Genomic DNA, 24,062 nt, shown 5'->3' on the forward strand with positions numbered 1-24,062 from the left:
TCATTTGTTTCTGTTGAACAAAATTCAGCTCAAATCTTTATAAAAATCACCACATTTGAAGATTTATAAGACTCAAAATCTGTGAGAAATACTTAGACTTTTTACTCTTTAAGTACATTTTAAAACAGATACTTTAATACTTTTACTTAAGCGTTTGTTTTTTTTCATGTGATACTTTTACTTCAGTAACAAAACAGAGAACTTCTTCCACCTTTGGTTTTGAGTCGGTTCAGGACGCTCTTGTAGTTCTTTATATATTTCTCTAATCTTTCTTTTTTTATGTTCAGTAAAACGACTTTAAAACATTTATTTGCACAAGAGTTTTACGAGCAATTTACAAAACAATACTCATTTCTTGCAAACGGTAAAATCTGATCATAGTTCACTGGACGACAACGGGATTCAGTTCATTTCATTCAAGTTTATTTCGATAACAACTTGAGCCGACCAAGTAAAGTAAATAAAAGTCAAGAAAAAACAAATATACAAATCACATGATGCATAAAAAGAACAATAAGAGCACAGAGATATCCTGCGTCGTGAGAGTTAAATACCAGGGAGGGAGCGCGTTGGATTAGCTTGATTCTAAACGAGAAAGTTTCCAGAGTAAACTTGATAAAAACACACCAGGACTGCAGACTTTGTGATAGCCGCTCATGGTTTTGTTGTTGTTGTTGCAGCCAGGGATGAAGACGCTAATCTTTTCATTTGCATATGTTTTGAAGTCCATCCTTCTTCCTCCGCTGCCTCTTTGAATCATCCAGATAAGAAGGAAGAATCAACGTGGGACAAAGTTTGGATTTAGGTGCCGGAGGAATCCCGTGTGTCTCCGGTTCACGTCTGGGAGAACCTCCTGGCCGTTTGGTAACTCTATATCCCCCCGAGTCTTCGTATTACTGACCTGCAGACTCGGGACAATGGAGGATTACTGTGGAATGTCAGCTACACAAGCAAAACCAGAACCAGAGGCTAAAAATGACGGATGGCGGGGCGGCTTTGTGCGCCCGGTGTAACGTTACACTTCTTCAAATAACCTAATATTTTTAACATCTTGACCTTAAAGTCTTAAAAACACCAGAACGAGATCATTTTCAAAAGTGTAAAAGTCATTTCTTACTACATGCATTCCAAAGAGCTTATTGGCATTTTTCACCAACTTACAAAAGCCACGCTAACGACAACTAGCATGCTAACAGTGCACTATCAACGCTTTATGATTAAATGTACCCGGCAAAATGGGTTGTTCTTGTTGTTTCCTCATCAAAAACAGACCTGGAGTTGTGTTTTGTTTTTTTTTTTTTGTTTCATTCACACACGTTTAACACACAAATCCTGCACATTTATGCTGGAAAACGCTCCGTTCCACCTTGTGATGTCATCCGGTAATTACAGCAAGTGCTCCTTTGTGTTTTTAAAGCTTTACTAGAATCATTTGGATCATTTCAGCCCTGGAGTTGTTACTTATCTCGACTGAGCTAAAGGTAAAAGAAGTTGTTAACGTGAAAAAACTACCACGTTATGACATCACAAGGTGGAACAGAGCGTTTTGAGCTTTAGTGATGTTACAGACTAATAATAAATGAAACAAAACACAACTCCAGGTCTGTTTTTGAGGAGGAAACACCATTAGAACATGACTTAAAACTACAAGAGTCAATTTTGTGAAATCCACGAAGTATCAGCTTTATTTTTTACATTATTCTCTCTGTTTTTGTCTGTAAAACCCCTCACCACACACTTTATACACTTTTCTCACACAGGCGTTAACATTTTCTCACATTTCTCTCTCGTTTAAACTCTCTCAAAGTTCAAACCTTCGTAGGCGTCTTTGTCGGTGCAGAACGTTTCATCGACATTGTGGGTTTTGTCGGGGAGAAAACAAATCGCAAACGTACAGCACTTCAGAGTCACACTGAGATCCAACGTTTATGTAAATTTGTCTGAACACATTCTGTACTGGACAGGAGACACGGCACGGAGGAGACTGATGGACAATGGTCTACAGTCCAACAGCCAATCAGGACGCACGACACAATGGTCTACAGTCCAACAGCCAATCAGGACGCACGACACAATGGTCTACAGTCCAACAGCCAATCAGGACGCACGACACAATGGTCTACAGTCCAACAGCCAATCAGGACGCACGACACAATGGTCTACAGTCCAACAGCCAATCAGGACGCACGACACAATGCATGAAACAGCGAGACCGCGAAAGTTGAACCGTGTTATAGCGACGGAAAATCTCAGGAGTCCATTTTGTGTCATATTGAACCTTTGATCGCAGCTTCAGTTTCTCATCTTGTCTGACTTCTTCTCATGATTTATTTCTTTTTTTTTTTGACTGGATGGTTTGTGTTTGTCACTCCGTCCTCTCCTCTGACCCGTCGGTGCCGCAGTGTCCCAGCCTCAACTGTAAATCCGAGCTGGAGGCGGCGGCTCCGGTGACTGTGACGGAGGCAGACGGACAAACGCCGAGTCCGCAGCTTCTGATCGCCGTCTTTGTGCGTCTTTGTAAAGCATCTGGAAACAAAACACTAGGTAAACACAGACGTGAGCGGGCGAATCAGAAAGTGATTTAAGGGTCAGAACGTTGTATTTGGCTTCACTCTGGAAGTAATTAGAATGACTTGGACTTAACCTCTTTCGTAACTGCTTTTACGAAACGGAAACTAGCTGCAGTTGTTGGTGAAATCCTGTAAAGTTCATATCCTTCCTCCAATTTCAGACATTTATATTTGAGGTTTAGTGATTTCGTCCTCGTTTGCACTTGGTTTAAAGTTGGAACTGTGCGATTTTGGGGGAAAAAAATGTGCTGTCATGTTTCTAAACTGTGTATCGATCAACTGTTTTGAATAAATACATGAACTACGACTGTTTACTGATCATATTTGGCCCAGAAACGCTCATAAAGTTTGATATTTTTTATATACACGAAGCTGATTTGTCGTTGCTTCAGAGGAATAACACATTTGGAGCAGTTTTGTCTTATTTTAATTTAGTTCCATGGAAATAAATGGTGTTTTCAGCTGATAATTAAAGGTTAAAGCATCGAAATTAGTATTAAAACTTCAGTCATTCATGGAGCGTATAGAAAGCAGTTGTGGTTGGGTTGTGTGCAGAGATGATTCATGTTTTTTTTCTGGCTCGTTCCGTCGTCGGTCGTGCATACCTGAGCCGCTGTGGCCTCACGCAGGTGCAGACTCGCTCCTCAACTTAAACAAACCCCCGTATGTTCGCTTTGTAGCAGGTGGATTTCAGAATCGCAGCATTGTACAACTTTTTGCGTCTTTTTTTCCAACTCTAATCTCACGAGGACAAACCAGTGCAACCGTTCGAACGCTCCTCGGGGCTGCGTAACCCGTTCAGGGGCTATTCTCGCTAGCATGTGTCAGCCTTTGTTTACAGGGACTTGGGGAAATAGGCCGACACATAAAAGCTACTGGATCTAACTTCCAGATGTTCCTCTACGACGCCCCTTTTAAAAGCATTTATCTCCTCCGCAGGATTTTCACACTATTGTTACCAAAAACAAACATCCCAACTGTAAGAACTGAGGACTTGTCTGGGCCTAGTCCCTCGCCTCAGGTCAGCGGTGACTTCGTGTCATCGGAGCTTTAGCGTCTTTATCCCCGCCATCGCCAATATCAACCAAACAAAAGCACAAAGCCGAGCCAGATGTAAGGAGAGGTGTCGTTTTTCATCCAGGACTATGGGGAGGACTCTGCTTCTGATACTGTAAGCTCTCAGGTTTTAGACTCTTTGTTGGCGCGTCAAATTAAAACATCCTGCTCTACCTGGAACTGTTTGTAGTATTCCGGTGATTTCTTTGTCTGTTTTGGAGCTCGCACAAAAGAGGATCCCTCCTGTCGCCTCAGGGTTGGACAGAACAGCTGAGGAAACTGAAGAAAATGCACCGGTAATGCTTTTAATGAGTCAGATCATCCAGTTCCGTGTTTTAGAATCCACATCATCCCCCCAAACCTGTTCTGATGTTTTTGTTTCTTGATTCAAACACATCTTTCTTTTGTTGAACTGAAAAATCACAACAGTATAAACTAAAAAAAATACATTTGCAAAAGGAAAACACACGTAATTAGACCTGCGTTCCCAAAGGTTCACTGAAAAAAATGAAACGTTGACCCATTTTCTCATCTGTTCTAATGTTTCCTCGTCACAAACGCAGATTTAAACTGAGTTCTTCTCTCAAAACACTGAAAACGCTCTGTTCCACCTTGTGATGTCATCGTGTGGTGATACAGGAAGTGCTCCGCTGTGTTTTTAAACTCCACACACCTTCATTTATAGAATCATTTGGATCATTTCAGGCCTGCAGTTGTCTCTTGTCTCGACTGAACTAAAGGTAAAAGGAGCTGTTTGACTTGAAAAAACTACCACTTCATGACATCACAAGGTGGAACGTCGCATTCTGAGCTTTGGAGATGTTACAGACTAATAATAAATGAAACAAAACACAACTCCAGGTCTGTTTTTGATGCGCTAACAACGTTCTAACATGGATTAAAGCTCACAATAGTCCAATTTATGTCATATATTACAAGGTTTCCCATAAATTTTGTGAAAACTATTGTGACACAAATTTGATTAATTTCATCTCATTCAATTTGTGTTTTTTTAAATGTCCCTATACTGCCTATAATCATTTTTAAGCTTTCATTTTGGACCAGTGTCATCTCTTTTATAAGTTTATGTGTATTATGGTCATTATATTAAATTTATGTTGCGCCGAAGCAAATAATGTCGATTTTAAACTGTAAACGGTCACATTTTATACATCGCTTTTCCACCTTCAAGTCACTCAAAACACTTTACATGAAGGAACCGCTCACACATTCACACACTAGTGCACGAAGACACTGGGACTGAGGTGGATTAAGTGTCTTGCCCAAGGACACAGCAGCAGCATTCATCTATGGGAGCTGTGGGAATCGAAACACCAACCTGTAAGTCAGTGGATTTGCCCGCTCTGCTGTTGATGTTTTTTACGTTAAGAGCAGGATTTCAACCGCCAACTGCCGAAAACTCCACGGAAAGACGTCATATTTAAGCGACATATTTAAATCAGGTCAACATTTCATTAATTTCATTTCGATTGTGGATTCACGTGTTTTCATTTACCTGGCTGCAGATAAAAATGCAGTTGTTGTTCTTGTTCTTATTCAGAGTAACGATTCTTGTTTCCAACGCTTGTCGTCCGTCGCGTCTGGTCCGACATCTCCGCAGACGCTCCTGTACACGAGGAGCAGCTAACGCTAACGCTAACTCCACGCTCGCACTTCAAACAGAGCGTGGAGATGTTGACCCGCAGCTGCACAAACAGCCCTCTGCTTACTTATCCCACCATCCAGACCTCCATCTTATTTTGTTTGGGCCAAAGTGATTGTCCTCCGGGCCGCGGCGCTGTGAATTATGACTGATCTCGCTTCTGCCTGGAGTCGTCCTGTCTGTGGAGCCGTCGTCCGTGGCAACCGAGGCTTTTTTTTTCTTTTCGGTAGAGTGCAGCTTAATCTAATAGGAGCTAGTGCCTTCCAGTTCCTGAAAGTGGACGTTTAAAAGGGATCGGCGTATTTATGGTTTGAACGCGGCTGTAGCGTCGGGCTCGGCTCTTTGTGAGTCACGCCAGTAAACACACGGTACAGGAAGAAGCGGATAAAATGAAAGAAGGAGGAATATAAAGGTACACGGTGTAACTGTTCTCGTTTAGGGTTCGCCTCCTGCCTGTTTCCGCGTTATTATTATGTTATTGATTTGCGTAGAATGTTCCACAATCTGCTAAAAAGCCTAAAGTTAAATCTGTAACTGGACAAAAAGTTGTAAAAATGAAGACGTTCGGCCGTTTCTTCTTCAGTTCTGGTCAGATTACTGCTGGACACTGCCTTATCTTTTGTCTTTTAATTTTTATTTTATTTCAGGATGAACACAGATTATACAGACACGTTCAAATATTGTATGAAACAGCATTATTATTCAAAATCCCTTAAAACTGCTTTTAAAAACTACACCATGTTCTTTTAGTCCCATCCCATTTTGGTGGATTAAAAGAGTAAAAAGGAAAAACAAAAACTATTTACAAGAACCAGGAGCTCACAGGGAAAAAAGCAAAGTGTAATAATCAAAAACAGTATGTGCATTATACAGTAAAATTAAATAATTCTTCACCCGAAATGGAGGAGTCCCAAGAAATCAGTTGTATTTGGAGCAAGTGGATCAAGTTTATCACCACAAATAGAATGAAATGTCTTCCTTTTGATTGTTTATTGTGTAATTTAGCTTTTCCATCCTAAATATTTCAGATACTACATCAATCCAGTCGTCCACTGAAGACAGAGCAGGATTTAGACATTTTTTAGTGACGTTCTTTTTACTCGCAGCAGCGTTTTATTACTTCTCTGTTCCAAAACTCTACTTAAATACAGAAGTCGAATGGTGTGTTCACTCCAAAAACTACATTTAATCTCACAGGGATCTCACTCAAATACAGTTTTAATTTGGACCAAGCTCAAAATACGTGTTAGTGATTCCCCTCCTCAGAACCGCACTGTCTCCAGGATGACGACTTGTTGCTTCCCTGAACTCGGGTTCTAAAATATCGACGTTCTCTCCAGGACAAGGACGCGGTTGGAAACAGCTTTTGTTTACAGTTTGTGTTTGTAGTCGAGGTCTGAGGTACACGAACTGTCCACTGTGTCTGAGTCATACTTACATATTCACTGGACGCTTCCACTTGTATTAGCATCCTGGCTCTATTGTTCTCTTTGTTTCCTTTGTTTGCTCTGGGTCTGAGGATGGAGTTATAGCGGAGGAAAGATGAAACTCTAAAAATGTTCGTGCGGTTGATCGATTTTCTTTTTGGCTTTTACCGTGCATCAGATCAGGACGACTTCAGGATTACGCAGACGTTCCACAATCTGGCATTTAACGTCTCTTCGTCCACAGTGACAGGTCGGGGACATCGTCTAAACGGCCGCTCCATAAGAGAATGTACCAACACCGTCGTGAGAGCAGCTCAGGACCACAGTCTGTTGTACGTCTCCATCTCAAAGACACTAACCTGATCAGAGCCAGAGAAAAGAAATGGTTTGAGAGGAGAGTTAAAGACGATATTTGTGTTAGGAAAGACAATATTTAAACAGAAAAGGAGGCCTGAGACATAATCTGTCACCGATCTACAACTCTATCCTCAGACCCAAAACAAAGAGAACAATAGGAGGGTCGTTAAAGGTTGAATAGGGTCGTTAAAAACTGGAGACAATGGCTGTTTACAGTTTCAGTGTCGTTAGCGCCTCCTTCAGACAGATATAAGTCAGTGTCCAGCAGGAATCTGACCAGAACTGAAGAAGAGTCTTGGACGAACAGCGAAACGTCTTCACTCCTACAACAGTTTGTCCCGCTGAAAGATTTAAACTTCATCTTTTTCTACCTTAGGAACGGGCAATATTCGGCTCCAGTATTAGCCGATATCAATACTCCATACAGATATTAGAATTTCAACTGCACATTTCCACAAACATGTAAATAAATAAATAAATAAATATAAATATTGTTACTATTTTTACAGACGTGAAAAGTGTTTTTTGGGATCTCTACTCAAACTTAAGATAAGATTTTGTGGGCAACACTATGGATTTTAAAAGCTAACTATCGGTATTAACTTCTCGACACCTGCTCAACTTACAGGTCAGATCTATGGCGTGGCAAGCCTAGTCTAAGTAAGATTGCAAGTTATTTTTAGCGACAAAACACCAACGTCAAAACGATAGCGAACAATTTCTATGTTAGCAAGCAGGAACGTTACATAGTGCACGTTTTACAACATCTACAAGTTTTGATTAGTCTATTTATCACTGTTTTTGTAGTTTACACATTTTACACGATTAAACTCATCAAGATAACGGCGCTGTCTCTCATCCGTCCACGGTAACGGCACAACTGTGGGTTTAATGTAAGGATTTAGACGTCCCACCCAGGCGAGCGTTATGTGCTCAAATAAATCCTCATTTTGTCATTTTTATGTTTGAATTGTGTCCTAATTTCCATGGCGTTCTTATAATTAAATCCAAAATGTCCCGGAACAAGTGGCCATTTGTGTCTCCAGACGATTGTTTCCGTAGAAATAAAGAACAAAATAATATTCAGCCTTATGGTTTTCTTCTTTTTTAATACAATCCAACCGTTGAGTTTGATAAAAAACCATAGATTGTTTATATAAATGGTCGTAGCTAACTTGCTAGCCGCCGCTTTCCAAACAGGAAGTGATCACGAGCGCACTTCCTGCTCCATAACTGCTGCTGTTTTGATCTTAAATGTTCGTATTAACCCTCTACATGATCCTGATGTTTTTATACTCGATACTATACACGATTAAACTCATCAAGCTAACGGCGCTATCTCTCATCCGTCTCGTTAGCCGCCATGTCAGGATTAGCACCGCATTCTTATTGGATCATAAACTCTCTTGAACCGAGCAGAGAGCCGTTATTGGGCCGAGCTCCTCCACAGCGAGCTCGTGTCGGGTCTGTGGTTTGTGAACGTGTTAATGCGATGGTGTAATGGGGCCCACACGGACGGAGCTGTAATATTTTCTGATATAACACTTTGGCGGAGCTGGCAGCCCGTTGTGTGGAGGTTGGCATTGTTTCACGTGTTACTCTGTCTGTAGCTGGCTTTATGTCGCAGCAGAAATGGTGTTTGTTCACATTCTAGTGCTCGCTTCTAGAACTGTGTCCAGGGGAGTGGACACCGGGGGGACAAAGGGTCTGATGTCCAGGGCCCATAGACGGTTTACAGTGGTGCCTCGTTTATCGCAAGGGTCACGTTCTAAAAAAAACCAACCCAGCAATAGGAGTATCATCTTTATTTTTTACATTATTCTCTCTGTTTTTGTCTGTAAAACCCCTCACCACACACTTTATACACTTTTCTCACACAGGCGTTAACATTTTCTCACATTTCTCTCTCGTTTAAACTCTCTCAAAGTTCAAACCTTCGTAGGCGTCTTTGTCGGTGCAGAACGTTGGTCTACAGTCCAACAGCCAATCAGGACGCACAACACAATGCACGCTCATACGCTGTAAAAAAGAAGGTAAAATTGGATTGAAAAAATCTGCGAAACAGCGAGACCGCGAAAGGTGAACTGCAATATAGTGAGGGACAACTGTATATAATAGCTAGCTAATCTGCTAGCCCTCACATTCCAAAGTTTGTTTTTTTTATTTTTTTCATTTTGAGTTTTTTTGTTTTTGTTTTTTTAGTTTTTTTTATTATAATTGTTTTTAGTTATTTTGAGGTGTTTATTTTTTTTAACTTTATTTTCTTTATTTCTTTTAGTTATTTTGAGGGTTTTTTTTGTTTTGTTATTTTAAGTTGGGTTTTTTGTTGTTTTTTTTTTTGTTATTTTGAGTTTATTTTTTGTTTTTTGTCCCTCTCTCTGTCTCTGCTGCTTCAGACTCATTCTGGTCTTAAATGTTCATCAGGTCCTTCTTTCCCCGAGGTCGCTCCCGTTAGCTTTAGCAACAGCGCCCGCTCTCTGATTGGCTCTTTGGTTGCTATGATACTCGCAATCAGACTTTCAAACATGGAACTCTGCCCCACATTGTCTGCTGTACCTGCTCTGGCGTCGATGAGCTTCATTTGGAGCTGAAGCTGTGGGTGATGTGCTGCACAGTGTGTTGTCCCGGACCCCAGACTTGGACCTTCTTCCTGTTGATTTCTATCAGAGGTCAGAGGTCAGAGGGGGGGCCATGTGAGGCTTAAGAGTCCAGTTTGTGATGTAACGTCCGCTGACTCGCTGCTCCTTTACCGTCTGCCATACCGAGCTCATGATGTGTTACTCGGAGAACGACGTCACCGCTGAAATACTGACTTTTTTCATTCGTGTTTTGTTTTTGCCAAGTACCATCCATTAGCTGAAGTTCCTCCTAATGACTCAAGAAGTTTAATGGAAAAGTGTTGTAATACAAGCCTCGTACCAAGCTTCCTGTGGTACGAGTTTATACGGTTGTTAAAAATCGGATGCTAATCGATAATAAAACTAATATCCAGACTTTTTTGAGCAGGTATCAATATTAAAAAAGTCACATTCACAGGACAAACATTTCCTGAATAGAACTTCAATTATAAAACCTAAATTAACCATTAAATGCAGTAATATTCACAAAAATACACACAATAATAGTGTATATCCCTTTGTCTGGCTCTTGAAAATGAATCTGGAGACTTCAACAGTAAACGGGATTTTAAAATAACTCAGTAACGAGTCAACAAAACTTAATGAGAGCGTCTTTGATTAATTTAACTGTTTGGATGAACTGCTAATTTGTGTAACTTTCTCCAGATGTTGAACTCTCACCAACACGGCAAATACAATCCCTGCTATTAAACTGAGCAGCGTGGCTTTGTAGAGCGATTCAGGCGACTCCAGAACTGTCACCCAGAGGTTAAAGGTCAGGTATTACACAAAAAGAGGCTCTTGTGAAGTTTAAGTCGTGTTCTGAAGCTGTTACCGCCTCAAAAAACAGACCTGGAGTTGTGTTTTGTTTCATTCGCACATGTTTGAGTCACTTTATTATTCGTCTGTTACGTCTCCAAAGCTCAAAATGCGACGTTCCAACTCGTGATGTCATCGAGTGGTAGTTTTCAAAGCTCCTTTTACCTTTAGTTCAGTGGAGATTGTGAGTTTGTGATGTCGTTAGTCCTTTACATCGGCCTAAACTTAAAGCTAACAGGTAAAAAAGACAAAATGCAAAGAAGCTTAACATGTTTATTATTGATTTAAATGGTTAAAGTTAAAGTTGACCTGTAATAAAAGACATGAGTAAGTCCAAATTGAATAGTTTGAAGTTTTATTTACCCGTGTTGTCGGCCATCTTAGGTGTTCCGGCCAAATGAGTCCCCAGGAGCCGGAGCACCTGAAGAAGGTTCCGGGGCAGACGCTGCGTTTGAGGAGGAGGGGCTGAATATTTTAGCTTTTTTACATTGAGATTCAAGATTTAAAACTTTATTGTCACATGAGAGTATATAAAAAATAGGTTTAAAATGGATAAATAATGAGATAAAGAGAAGCATGTAAAATATCTACGTCGTTTTCTACACTAATAAATTAAAATAGAGCTTTATTTTAAAAACAGATTTGACTGAATAAAGATTAACTCTGTTTTGCTAAAGAAAAGTTTTAACAGTATGATGTGATTTGCCCTAACTCACCTGTGCTGCAGTTTGGGAGTCACTGATTAAGAAAGGAGCTCTATAAAAGGAGGAAGAGGAGGAGGTGCCGTGTACTTTTGTAATAAACGCACTTGGGTCTGCACTGGACGAATCGTCTCAGCTCTGCTCTGTTCCTCGTCAAAACCGCTCGGGCTGCCGTCCAGACGATTACGCAACTCCACAACTGAGATTATATTTGAAAAATGATTCTAGAAATGAAGGTGTGTGGAGTTTAAAAGCGCAGCGGAGCACTTCCTGTATCACCACACGATGACATCACAAGGTGGAGCAGAGCGTTTTCAGCCTAAATCTGCAGGTTTGTGTGTTAAACGTGTGAGAATGAAACAAAAAACACAACTCCAGGTCTGTTTGTGATGAAGAAACGACATTAGAACAGCTCATAACGACATAGATAAGTGTAAATATTCCTCGTGTGATCCACCTCCAGCTCTAACCGTTCCAAACTCCGCACTGACCTTATAATTCCGTCTGATGGTCGTTAGTCTTGTGCCCACAGCCTGTTTGGGAGGCGCAGATGGAGGAGGGGTGGTGGTGGTGGGGGGGGGGGGGCGCTCTCCTCTGGCCCCTCCCGAGACACTGGCTGCTATTTCAGGTGCTGCTGATGAGCCGCTCTCTGCATGCGCCGGGACTGATGTGGTACAGAATGCCCCAGATAACTACCGCTGCAACTGGAGCCTGCAATCAGCGAAGGCGCCCAAAACACCGGCAAAGTTTGGATTTATTTCCGTAACCTACAAAGACGAGAAACTCCTCAACTCTGCCCTAGCAACGTCCGGTGAAATCGGTGAAATTGATGAGTCGAATTTGAAGTTTAAATCGATTTGTTTGCAGCCACAGAGAGCAGAGTTTTATATTTCCCTCGATGGATTAAATACGCTCACTTCTGAATACACGTTTGTCGTTTTGATTTTTCTCCTTCTTCACTAAAAATGTTCTGCAATTTTATTTTTGAGCAAAATTACTCCGTCTTAGGCTTCGGTCTTTTCCTCCTTTGGTCGATTAAACAGTTGAAAATGTCTTCAGCCCTGTTCATACGGGATTAGTTTTACCTCTGGACGTCTGTAAAGTTGAAATGACGCCAAGATTTCTGTGATTTTTTGTTGTCGTGTGGATTCAAACGGGATAAACGGTGTTGGCACTGTCTGTTTTTATGGACATTATTCTGGAAATGTTGGACTGAAACCAAAACAAGACAAGAATCATTTCAATCAAAGTCGCCAACGATGCTTTTATTTTAAGTTTATTTTTAGTAGGCCTGTCATGGGAATTACTATATCGACTTATTGTTCAGTTTAAAAGATGCAGCAATAACTTGTGTTTCATTAGTTTGTCGGAATGGGACAGTAACCAGTAATATCGTTTATCGTGATAAAAAGCATCGGCAGTAATCATTCGTGGGACATTTTATACAATTGTGATCATTTTCAACAAAGATAATCTGCTGTAAAACAAATTATCCCCCGGGGAGTCAATGCGAGGGACAAAGGGGTGTGTTGTCCCGGGCTCCAGCGTCTTATGGGGCCCAGAATTGAACACTCTTCCTATTAATTTGTATTAACCGGGGGCCCATGTGAGGCTTATTGCCCCCGGACCTCTAAATTTCACGTGACGGCTCTGCGCATCCGTAATATTCTCAGTTAACGTTATAATTATTCATATCCTTAACAGCTTTAATCGTTATCGTAATTATTTTGGCCATGATAATCGTCACACAAAATTTAAAGCTCGTGTTTTTCATTTAAATGTGTTTTTTTCGGGGTAAATTCTCCGTTAAGGTGCTGGTGTCAGTGGCGAAAATTAATATTCAACTCGATATCGTCTTTTATCAACCATATATCGTACTTCAGAACTTGTTATCGTGACATGTTTAGTTTTTAGCCCGATGCACCTGCTCTGTAGCGCCACACGCCGTCGTTTCTCACCTCGCTGACGCGGTCGGCGAGCGGAACGACCTCCACGTGATCAGATTCCTTACGAAACAGCCGCAGCCTCTCTCTCTCTCTGTTTTCTCTGTTAATCCGTTCACGTTAATACAGCCCAACGATCCAAACTTTACAAACTTTGCCCCCAAAAACACCCAGACTTCTCCGTAGAGGCTGGTCGTTGGTTGCCATGACAACGTAGCGTATGTCCAGGTCTGTTTTTTTTGTTTTTTTTCACTTTTTAAACATAGAGAAAACAATAACAGGATTACGGTATGGTCCATGGGGAGTTCATATTTTTAGTTGAGTTTGTATCTGGACCTAAAATGCGCCGTAGAGACGTTTTTTGAATCACTTTTGGCTTCTATGCCCTGATGGAAAAACAGTTTTTACAGACACGAGGTTCACACACGACCAGAGTCACTTTAGGAGCTCGGAGTTTGCAGAATCACTGGAGATAAAGTTCCAGGGAATTTTTACAGACGTTTTTACAGACCTGGTTCACCCTGGACTAGAAACACAGATGTTGATGTTCATAAATATTAAAATTTACCAGATAAAAGTAGAAGTAATCGAATGTGAAGAGGGTTTAAGTCTCGCTAAGATTTGCATTAGTCAATAAAACATTTAATTTTGTTTATCAGGATGAGAACGGGACGACAGCAGAAAGAAGCGGTTGCGCGAGTTAGCTGAAGATTTGGTATATTTAGTTTTTTATACATTAAAACGCAGATTAAACTCATATTTGACTGTCTTTGGTTCAGTTTCCAAGTACTTTTCTCTGCATTAGTCGCTGCTTTTGCATAAACTCCCCCTGCAGGTGAAGTCGTGTTTGTGCAGTTTAAGTCAGATACATAGAAATGCGTAATAGTTTTGAGAGCTTGTCCGATATCGATACTGATACTGGATAATGGCGCGAATCCAGGAAATTGTTTGTGGCTTTAATTTGACGTAAAAAGACTCAATGTTTGAACTTTTCTTCTTTCTTCTGAGCCGTTCAGGTTAAATGACAATAACACAACACAAATGGATCAGTTTTGTTTTAAGTTAAATGTGTTTTGCTCTTCTCAGTCTCTACATTTGTTTCTATATCGGAAACAGCGCGGACAAAACTGGAACGGTGCATCTTTACTTTTCAGTTAAATGAGACCAATTCTGCAAAAACAATATGCATTTCCAAACTTTTAGCCACATTAGACCTGTTTCCTTCTCATTTACCATCTCAGAGTCGTATTTGGAGTGATTCACATTTGAGTAATCTTTAACCCTTTAGCGTCGGATGCTGTCGCCGCCGTTAGACTCGTGCAATATTCATCTAAAACGACTTAATAAAAGAAACAAATCCGCTCACTTCTGTGTTAGAAAACAAAATGCTGTGTAGTTGTCAGCGCCCCCTATGGACAGCTGCAAAACAGTGTCTTATAGCGAAAATAAGAGGTTAACTGCTCTAGCGTCGGATGCTGTCGTCGCCGTTAGACTCGCGGTCGTGGACTTTGCATCACCGTAACTCCGCAACAGATTGAGCTTCGTGTAAATTCAAACGGCGTCTCAAAGCGAAAACATGAGGCTCTTTAAGTCACTGTCATTACGGTCATGTGGTTATGATGTCACTCGAAGACGACCAATCAGAGCACGTCAAAGGAAAAATAAGGATGGATTTGTAAAACAGAGGTAGTTGTGTGAAAAAAGGCTAAAGTACAGGCTGATACTTCCTTTAACATGATTTTTATGCCTAAAAAAAAAGGAAAAAAAAGTCTATATGAGCTGTACTGGTCTTTAATGTGCTCAGTCCTTAAAGAGCCTCATGTTTCTGCTTTGAGACGCCGTTTGAATTTACATGAAGCTCAATCGGTTGCGGCGTTACGGTGATGGAAAGTCCACAACCGCGAGTCTAACGGCGACGACAGCATCCGACGCCAGAGCAGTTAACCACTTATTTTCGCTATGAGACGCTATTTTGCAGCTGTCCATAGGGGGCGCTGACAACTACACAGCATTTTGTTTTCTAACGTGGAAGTGAGCGGATTTGTTTCTTTTATTAAGTCTTTTTAGATGAATATTGCGATTTAAAATGTGTAAATTCTAACAAAATGATCTACAAATGTCATAGATTATAAGCAGAGCGACACGAGCGTAACATGTCCGCTTTAACTAATCGATCGGCCGCACACCAGGAATTTCTTTATCAACTCCGAACATTTGCATTACTGTTAACTTCAGCTGTTTTTTTGTTTTGTTTTTTGTACCAAGCCCTCGTTTTCTCATAGAAGGTCAGCAATGTGGGTCAGTGTTGGCCACGCTTACAAAGCACTTTCTCTGACAATGGAAACGCCTGTCAGGCAAACCAGACGCCGTTCTGGAGCTGCACTTCGGACATATTTGCTGCCGTGAATGGGGTTAGGTGAAGTATGCACGCAGCGGCCAAAGGAGAGATGGGAACACGTCCAGTGGAGCTGAGAGACAAAAGGAGGTTTGGCCCGTCACCACAAAAACGATTTAGCCGTTTTGGATGCGCCGGCTGCTCCGTCCGTCCGCTGGATCATTGTTGATGTTGTTTTTGCTCAGCTCAGATATAAACATTACGCTTCACAAACTATAGATTTGGCACCAAGTTCATCTGATAAGACTCAAGAGTTTGGGATTATCCACGTTTATATGTGTGTTTTTGTTTTTTCTGATTATTAAAGAGCCCGTATTACACCATTTTCTGATCTAAAGTGTGTTATAATGTCGTCTCCTCGTCACAAACAGACCTGGAGTTGTGTTTTTTTTGTTTCATTCACACATTTAACACACAAATACACCTGCAGATTTAGGCTGAGTTCTTCTCTCAAACTGAAAACGCTCTGTTCCACCTTGTGATGTCATCATGTGGTGATACAGGAAGTGCTCCACTGTGTTTTTAAACTCCACACACCTTCATTTCCAGAATAATTTTGACAATTTCAGCTCCACAATTGCCACTTATCTCGACTGAGCTAAAGGTAAAAGGAGCTGTTACCACGTTATGACATCACAAGGTGCAACAGAGCGTTTTGAGCTTTGGAGACACATGAAATTGTGATTATATTATAAAGTTAAAGTTGCACTATGTGAGGGGGTACACTACCTGTTTGTCTCTATGGAAACCATTCATCGGTTAACTCCAACAACATGCTCGCCTTTCCGTAGATCTGAGCAGTGAAGTGTGTGTCTGTTGATAAGTTTAAAGCCATAAACGGGAACATTCACAGCAAAGCAATAACCCAATATTTCCTCGTTAAAAATAAGTTACCCAGTGCACCTTTAAGTCTATGAGAAAGTGTGATGACCACTTGATGACATCACAAGGTGGAACAGAGCGTTTTGAGCTTTGGAGATGTAGACAGAGTGATAATAAAGTGAGACAAAACACAACTCCAGGTCTGTTTTTGATGCGCTAACGACATTAGAACATGGATTAAAGCTTAAAGAGTCATTTTTGTGTGATATCGGACCAGTTTTAGAAGCAAAAGTGAGTCATTTCAATCTAATTTCTTTACTAAATTAAACTAAATAAGTTTTGTTTTGTGCCTATTTGTGTCACTTTACCACAGCTCTACCATTCTGAAAGTCACATTTGCACATCTGAATGGTCAAGAGTTTCACAGTTTGCAAATAACTGTAGTAAAGTCCATACTCACAAATCCTGCCTTTAAAATTGTGCTGCGTGCATGTCAACAATAGACTGTTTATATAAATGGACAGAGCTAACCTGTTAGCCGCCGCGTTCCAAACAGGAAGTGATCATGAATGCACTTCCTGCTCCATTGTCCCCCCTCTCTCTGTACCTGCTGCCGTCAGACTCGTCATTTTGGTCTTAAATGTTTGTATTAACCCTCTATATGACCCTGGGGTTTTTATTTGTTAGTTATTTTAAGTTTTTTTTTTTTTTTTTTTGTTTTTTTAAGTTTTTTTTTTTTTTTTTTTTTTTTTTTTTTCTTATTTTGAGGAAGAAGATGGTTAGTTATTTTTATTTTATTTAATATTTTTGTTGTTATTTAGAGTTTTTTGTTTGTTTGTTTAGTTATTTTGAGGTTTGTTTGTTTTTTGAGTAGTTGTTGTTTGTTTGTTTTTTTAATTATAATTATTTTTAGTTATTTTGAGGTGTTTTTTTTTTAGTTTATTTTCTTTATTTTTTGTTTTTTGAGGTTGTTGGGGGTTTTTTTATTTTGAGTTTGTTATTTTTATTTATTTATTTATTTATTTTTAAAAGCTGTCCCCTCTCTCTGTCTCTGCTGCTTCAGACTCATTCTGGTCTTAAATGTTCGTATTAACCCTCTACATGATCCTGGGGTTTTTATTTCACTATTGTGTCTGTAAATCAAGATATGAACATTAATAACAGACAAATCAGCTGTTAGCGTTAGCAACAGGTTTGATTGACAGCGTTGCTAAGGGCCTGCTCCCTGCTAAACCAGTGGTGCGGACGAGAAGGGGCGTGACCTTCAACAACCTCGCTCTGGATTGGCTCTTTGGTTGCTATGATACTTGTGGTTGGAATTACAAACATGCTAATAACTGCTAGCTTCATTTGACTGGACCCGAGCGCTGTGGTTGACGTCACACTCTATTGCAGAATATGGCCAGTTTGCTCTTGTCCCAACTAAAATCTTATGAAGTTGATTTAGTGCCTCTGGTTTTATCCACTCTCCCGACGACTTAAAAACCAGAAAACCCAGCGCACGGGGCCCTCGCTGTGCCGTGGCTCGTGCAGGTGCTCAAGTCCTGCGTTCCTCTTTGAAATGGATGACTCTGGGCTTTGATGTCCACACACAGGCCTCATAATGAAACCCCCTCAGTCTGTTACTGTTTACCACAAGTGACTCACACACAGGAACGCAGCACGAAGGGACTGTGGACGGACACGGCACCGAAGAGGGACGACGGGAACAAATGTGGTGTCGGTCTGTTTACGTTTGTAGAAGGGATGGAAACTAAACCAAGGCTGTGAAAAGTTTCGAAACTCGGGTGCTAATCGATGCTAAAGCTAGTACGTAAGTTGTCCCTCGCTATAACACGGTTCAACTTTCGCAGATTTTTTTTAATTGCAATTTTACATTTTGCTTTTTTACAGTGTATGAGCATGCATTGTGTCGTGCGTCCTGATTGGCTGTTGGACTGTAGACCATTGTGTCGTGCGTCCTGATTGGCTGTTGGACTGTAGACCATTGTGTCGTGCGTCCTGATTGGCTGTTGGACTGTAGACCATTGTGTCGTGCGTCCTGATTGGCTGTTGGACTGTAGACCATTGTCCATCAGTCTCCTCCGTGCCGTGTCTCCTGTCCAGTACAGAATGTGTTCAGACAAATTTACATAAACGTTGGATCTCAGTGTGACTCTGAAGTGCTGTACGTTTGCTATTTGTTTTCTCCCCGACAAAACCCACAATGTCGATGAAACGTTCTGCACCGACAAAGACGCCTACGAAGGTTTGAACTTTGAGAGAGTTTAAACGAGAGAGAAATGTGAGAAAATGTTAACGCCTGTGTGAGAAAAGTGTATAAAGTGTGTGGTGAGGGGTTTTACAGACAAAAACAGAGAGAATAAATCGCGGATTTCGCCTTTTGCGGGTTATTTTTAGAACGTGACTCCGACGATAAACGAGGGACCAGTGTATTGAAACTAAACACTCATTTAATCATAATGGGGAATAAACTGAACTGTTTCCTGTACCTTTTTTTTTTTTTTTAATCCGATACAGATACTTAAACTTAAAGACGGTGGAATTAATAAATCAAAATTGAAGTGTCTGAAGTTAACTAATCAAAAAATGAACCTCTGATCAGTCGACTACCAATATAATCATTAATTCGAGGCGACAGAAGCTGAGTTTTTCGAGCGTTTTTGATATAAAACGCCTTGAAAAAACCCTCGATACCTTAAAAAACCTGAATAATTCAAGTACTTTCTTTCACCGGTGTAATATTGATCACTTTTGACATATATAAACGTTTCTTCTGGCCATGTTTTACCTCTTTTTTTCTCTATATTAAAAACTCCTCACTAATGAATCGCCCGTTGAGAGCCGTCCTGGATGTAATTGCATTAAAAGACGTATCGCATTACTGTGTGTTTCCAGCTTCGTTATCCCGTAGCCTCCGCAGACGTACCGTAAGCGCTGATGTATTCGCATTAGCATCCATCACAAAGACAATAGCATCCATAGCTAACTACATCTACTCGTACTTTTGGCGGTCCAGCAGTTTGACCCGAGCGATGATGTTTACAGTTCCCAACAGGAGCCAAAGTACCAGTCTGTCAAAGTCCTGCTGCAGCGAAGAGCGTTTATTCAGACGTGCAGAGCTGTCTTCGTTGTCGTTTGAGTCGTTTGGCGTTTTGCTCAACTTTCTGCCAAACGTCGCCTCGATAATCAGCAGCGTCTAATAACCTCAACGTACGTCTCCGGTTTGTTTAGAAGGTGAGAGGATTTAATGCTGTTAAACGGACGAGAGCTGATTTGATTTAATTCGACTAGTCCATTTCGAAGGCGTCCGTCGCACACAGACGTGAGGCGTTTGGGTGAGCGCCCGGACGACGGTTAAGGCGATTGAGCGTCGCGATGTCTGACACGCTGGACTGTGGAGTTATTTATTTATTTGTTTGTTTATTTGAGCATTGAGTTAATATTACGTCGTCTGTTTGTTGCTGTTTGAATAAACCAAGCCGAGGGTTCTAAACATGGTTGAAGTCATGGCTGAAGTTCGCTAGTTTAGCCTTTAGCCTTTTCCGGATTGGCCGTTTGGTTGCCATGACACTCACGGTCGTAATTCCAAATATGAAACTCTTCTCCAAATTCGCCGCTATAACCTCTGGCCTCGTTGAGCTTCATTTGGAGCCGAACGCTGCGGTGACGTCGCACTCGCTCAGTCACTTCTGTAAACAGTCTGTGATGTCAAGTTATTTTGACCTTTGCGGAATGATAGTTTCGTCTTTAGCGGCTCGGTACATGTGGTTCTACTCTGCCCATCGACACTCGCTGTTGAGACTTCGAGCATCGAGCAGAGCGGAGCGGCCGCCGAGAAGGAAAGGGAATTACATGCACTTGTTTTTCATAATCTGTTTGTCTTTTCCTGTTGTCTTGTCTCATTGTGATTATGTGACTGTATTTTTTATTTGCTTTATCTTCTTGGCCAGGACTCCCGAGGAAAAGAGGTTTTTAATCGCAATGGGACTTTCCTGGTTAAATGAAGGTTAAATACAAATAAATGATACTATATTTATGTTCCCAGGAGCTTCTGAGCGATGTTCTAAACCTGCGGCTCGTTCGTGGACAGTCGGGCTCGTTCACGTCACTCACAGGCTCGTTCATGTCGTACCATGTGACCGCTCTAACCAATCAGAGCTGGAGCTTAGCTAGAGCGGACAGAGAACGTAGCTGAAGCTAACGATTAATGAGTTTTTTAAGACAGCAGATGGATTTTAAGATGAGAAAAAGTTTATTTGTAGGTAAAATTGCCGTAAAACTGCACTTTTGTGAAAGCTGTCGGTCGAACACGTGCAGTTTGTGACGACATCGCTCTGAGAAAGTCCGTCCAGGGCATGAGGGATGTTTTTATTGTCGTACCAATGACTCAGCTCTGATCTAGAAATACCCAGTTATTTTAATAGATCCATGGAATAAACTAAAACTAATAACTGCAAGACCACAGTCCTGAAAGAGTCTGAGTTTTAATGTTCTAGGGAAGCACTGATCCAATACTGTATCAAATATCGACTCTCAAATATCGGTTGGACCCAGAATGTCTAAGAATATGTGAACTTTTATTCATACAAAACTGTTCCCTCGTCACTTGAGAGATAAGTAACAGTTAGATAACACATTTGGATGAGTTTTATCTTATTTTATTTTAGTTTAAAGTTAATAAATCTCTGCTCTGGTATCGGTTAATATCAGAGATAGGCTGATACTTAAAGCACGTCCCTAAAACAACTAAAACAACTAAAACAACGTCCCACCTACAACTTTATGTCCAGTTTACAGATTAAAATTAGTTCCAATATCACTGTTAATCAACAATATATCGTTTTTCAAAATGTGTTATCGCGTCAGGCCTAAAAATAAGACATTATTTTGCGATATCTTTGAGTTGGTTCCACAAATACCGTGTCTTTACTGCTGTCGTGTGTGTGAGTGTGTGTGTGTGTGCGTGCTCCTTCAAATCGCCTCATTAATCTGTTTTCTGCGCTGAAGACATCACGCCGAGGCCGCCTTCCATTAGGGGAAATCCATTCTCCTCCCCGCGCCTGGTCTGACGGGACGTGCGCCGGAAGCCATCTTTGTTTGTGTGTTTGGAGAAGGAAGATGATGTTATTTATATCCTGGAGGTTTCTCCTGCGTCGCCCTGAAAGACCTCTCAGGCTGATTTACCTGTGGAAATCGGAGCTTAGGGACCGCAGTAAATATCAAGAGTGCCAGGTCATGTGGGAGTCGTTTTAGATTAGATTAATTGTGGAAATATACGATGGTTTAATGAAACACCTGGGACCTGGCCCTGGATCAATACAAATGTGCATAACTATAATATAACACATTACACAGAAGGTGCATCTGTAACACTTAAACAGAGCTGGAATGTAAACGTAGACTTTTAAACGGGTTGTACAAAGCTGTTTTAAGCAGATTCAACATTATAACATCCATTTTGTGTAATATCAAACTTTTAAAGGGACCAGGAACCGATCCAGCAAATGTTTCAGTATCGGTATCGCTGCGTTACTAATTATTATTAAACAAATCGTCATTGAACTGTACCATGAGTATATATCACATTCTATCCTCCAAACTGTCTTCAATTTCCTTTAAATCCACAAAACGATCTGATCCTTTAAATAAGTAGCACAAACATTTTCTGACTCATGATTCAGTTCATGTCGTCGCCTTAAAAAGATAAAACTGATCATAAAGGTGCAAAAAGTGTGACAAGGATACATCTTGTTCTCACTATTATATATTTATGTTTATATAAATGGACTTAGCTAACCTGCTAGCCGCCGCGTTCCAAACAGGAAGTGATCATGAACACACTTCTGGCTCTGTCGATTCTGGCTCCAATTCACTTTCTATTGAAATATTGAAAAACCGTCCCCTCTCTCTGTACCTGTCAGACTCGTCCTTTTGGTCTTAAATGTTTGTATTAACCCGCTCTACATGATCCCGGGGTTCATTTTTTAAGTTTATTTTTTAATATTTTTTTATTATTATTATTATTATTTTTATTATTTTGAGTTTTGTTTGTTGTTTTTTGTTGTTTTTTTTTTTTTTTTAATAATATATTTTTTTTTTGTTATTTTGAGAGTTGTTTTTTTTTTTTTGGTTTGTTTTTTTAGTTATTTTGAATTGGTTTTTTTATTATTATTTTGAGGGTTTTTTTTTGTTGTTTTGAGTTTTGTTTTGTTTTTTAGTTGTTTTGAATAGTTTTTTATTATTATTTTGAGGGGTTTTTTTTGTTTTAGTTTACGTTCTTTATTTTTTAGTTATTTTGAGTTGTTTTTTTGAATTATTATTTTAAGTTGTTTTTTTTTTTGAGGGTTTTTTCTTTTCTTTTTCTTTTTTTTTAAAACATGCCCGCTCTCTCTGTACCTGCTGCTCTCAGACTCGTCATTTTGTTCTTAAATGTTCGTATTAACCCTCTCTACATGATTTTTATTTCACTACTTTGCCCATAAATCAAGATCTGAACATTAATAACAGACAAATCAGGTCCTTCTTTCCCCGAGGTCGCTCCTGTTAGCGTTAGCAACAGGTTTGATTGACAGCGTTGCTAAGCGCCTGCTCCACTTGTTCAAAATCAAACTCCTAAACAGGAAAATGAACGCTTGGATTGATCACAAGCTCCTGAAAATGTGCTGTTTAAATCCATTTTGTGTTTTTTCTTGAGTTTTCAGACAGTTTTGACACTTTATTGACTTTATTGCTAATGCATTCATTGTGTTTCCGTGGTAACCGACACATGTAGAACACCCCCCAGCTTTGGCGTCACCGCAAAATATCAATTTGTAACATAATTCTAATTTAATTTTCATCTTTTCAGAGATCCGGGCACAGTTGGTGGAGCAGCAGAAATGTCTGGACCAGCAGACGGAGATGAGGGTCCAGCTCCTTCAGGATCTCCAGGACTTCTTCAGGAAAAAGGCCGAGATCGAGATGGAATATTCCCGAAACCTGGAGAAATTAGCCGAGCGCTTCATGGCAAAAACCCGCAGCACAAAGGACCATCAGCAGTACAAGTAAGAACGTGGTCGTGATAAATGTCTCACATGGGAAGCAGAGGCGGCTTGACGGTCTCGTTTGTTTCCTAAATATAAAAAAAGTGATTTGATTTTGAACGCCAGATGGAGCTCATTTTGGATTCCAACATGAGATGAGATCTGGAAGTCCTAACGTGATTATTGCCCTGATGAACTCCATGGCTCTTTATCTCGTGCTCAGAGTCTGGCAGCATCGACAACAAAGTCATCTCTTGTTTTCGTTAATGCTTTTCGAAATCTAAACAGACTCAGCATTATATCTTTACACATTTCAGACTTTTCTCCAGGCGGATTTAATCGTAATAATCAGTAATGTCGGGGCATAGCATCAGTTGTCGGCGTGACGGACGTGGACGCTTAGATCATACACGCTCGGCTCTGCACACGGGACATTTAAAATCGATGTTCTTTGGATTAGGGATGGGTGATATAATCATGTGCGCGTTGTGTCACCATGGCAACGGCCGCCATTCCAAAGAGATGAAGTTAAAACCAGAAGTTCACGTGCACTTTATAGACCAGGTGTCGGTGACCTTTAACCCCCAAAGAGCCGTTTGGACCCGGTTTCCTCAGAAAAAAACCAAAAAAAAACAGTGGGAGTTAAATATCTAAAAATGAAGATAA

At 40.5% G+C, this 24,062-nt stretch overlaps 1 protein-coding gene across 6 annotated transcripts in view; it reads left to right on the top strand.

Annotated features, from left to right (window-relative positions):
* srgap1a (SLIT-ROBO Rho GTPase activating protein 1a) overlaps positions 1–24,062 on the top strand; it is a 142,275-nt gene that overhangs the window by 27,927 nt on the left and 90,286 nt on the right. For all 6 annotated transcript variants that reach the window (XM_055222624.1, XM_033967676.2, XM_033967677.2 and 3 more), the window contains exon 2: positions 23,222–23,417. In XM_055222624.1, the coding sequence (XP_055078599.1) occupies positions 23,222–23,417 (196 nt within the window). The remainder of the gene's footprint in view (positions 1–23,221; positions 23,418–24,062) is intronic.

Source organism: Periophthalmus magnuspinnatus, chromosome 6, assembly GCF_009829125.3.
Source record: "Periophthalmus magnuspinnatus isolate fPerMag1 chromosome 6, fPerMag1.2.pri, whole genome shotgun sequence".
Taxonomy (NCBI): domain Eukaryota; kingdom Metazoa; phylum Chordata; class Actinopteri; order Gobiiformes; family Gobiidae; genus Periophthalmus; species Periophthalmus magnuspinnatus.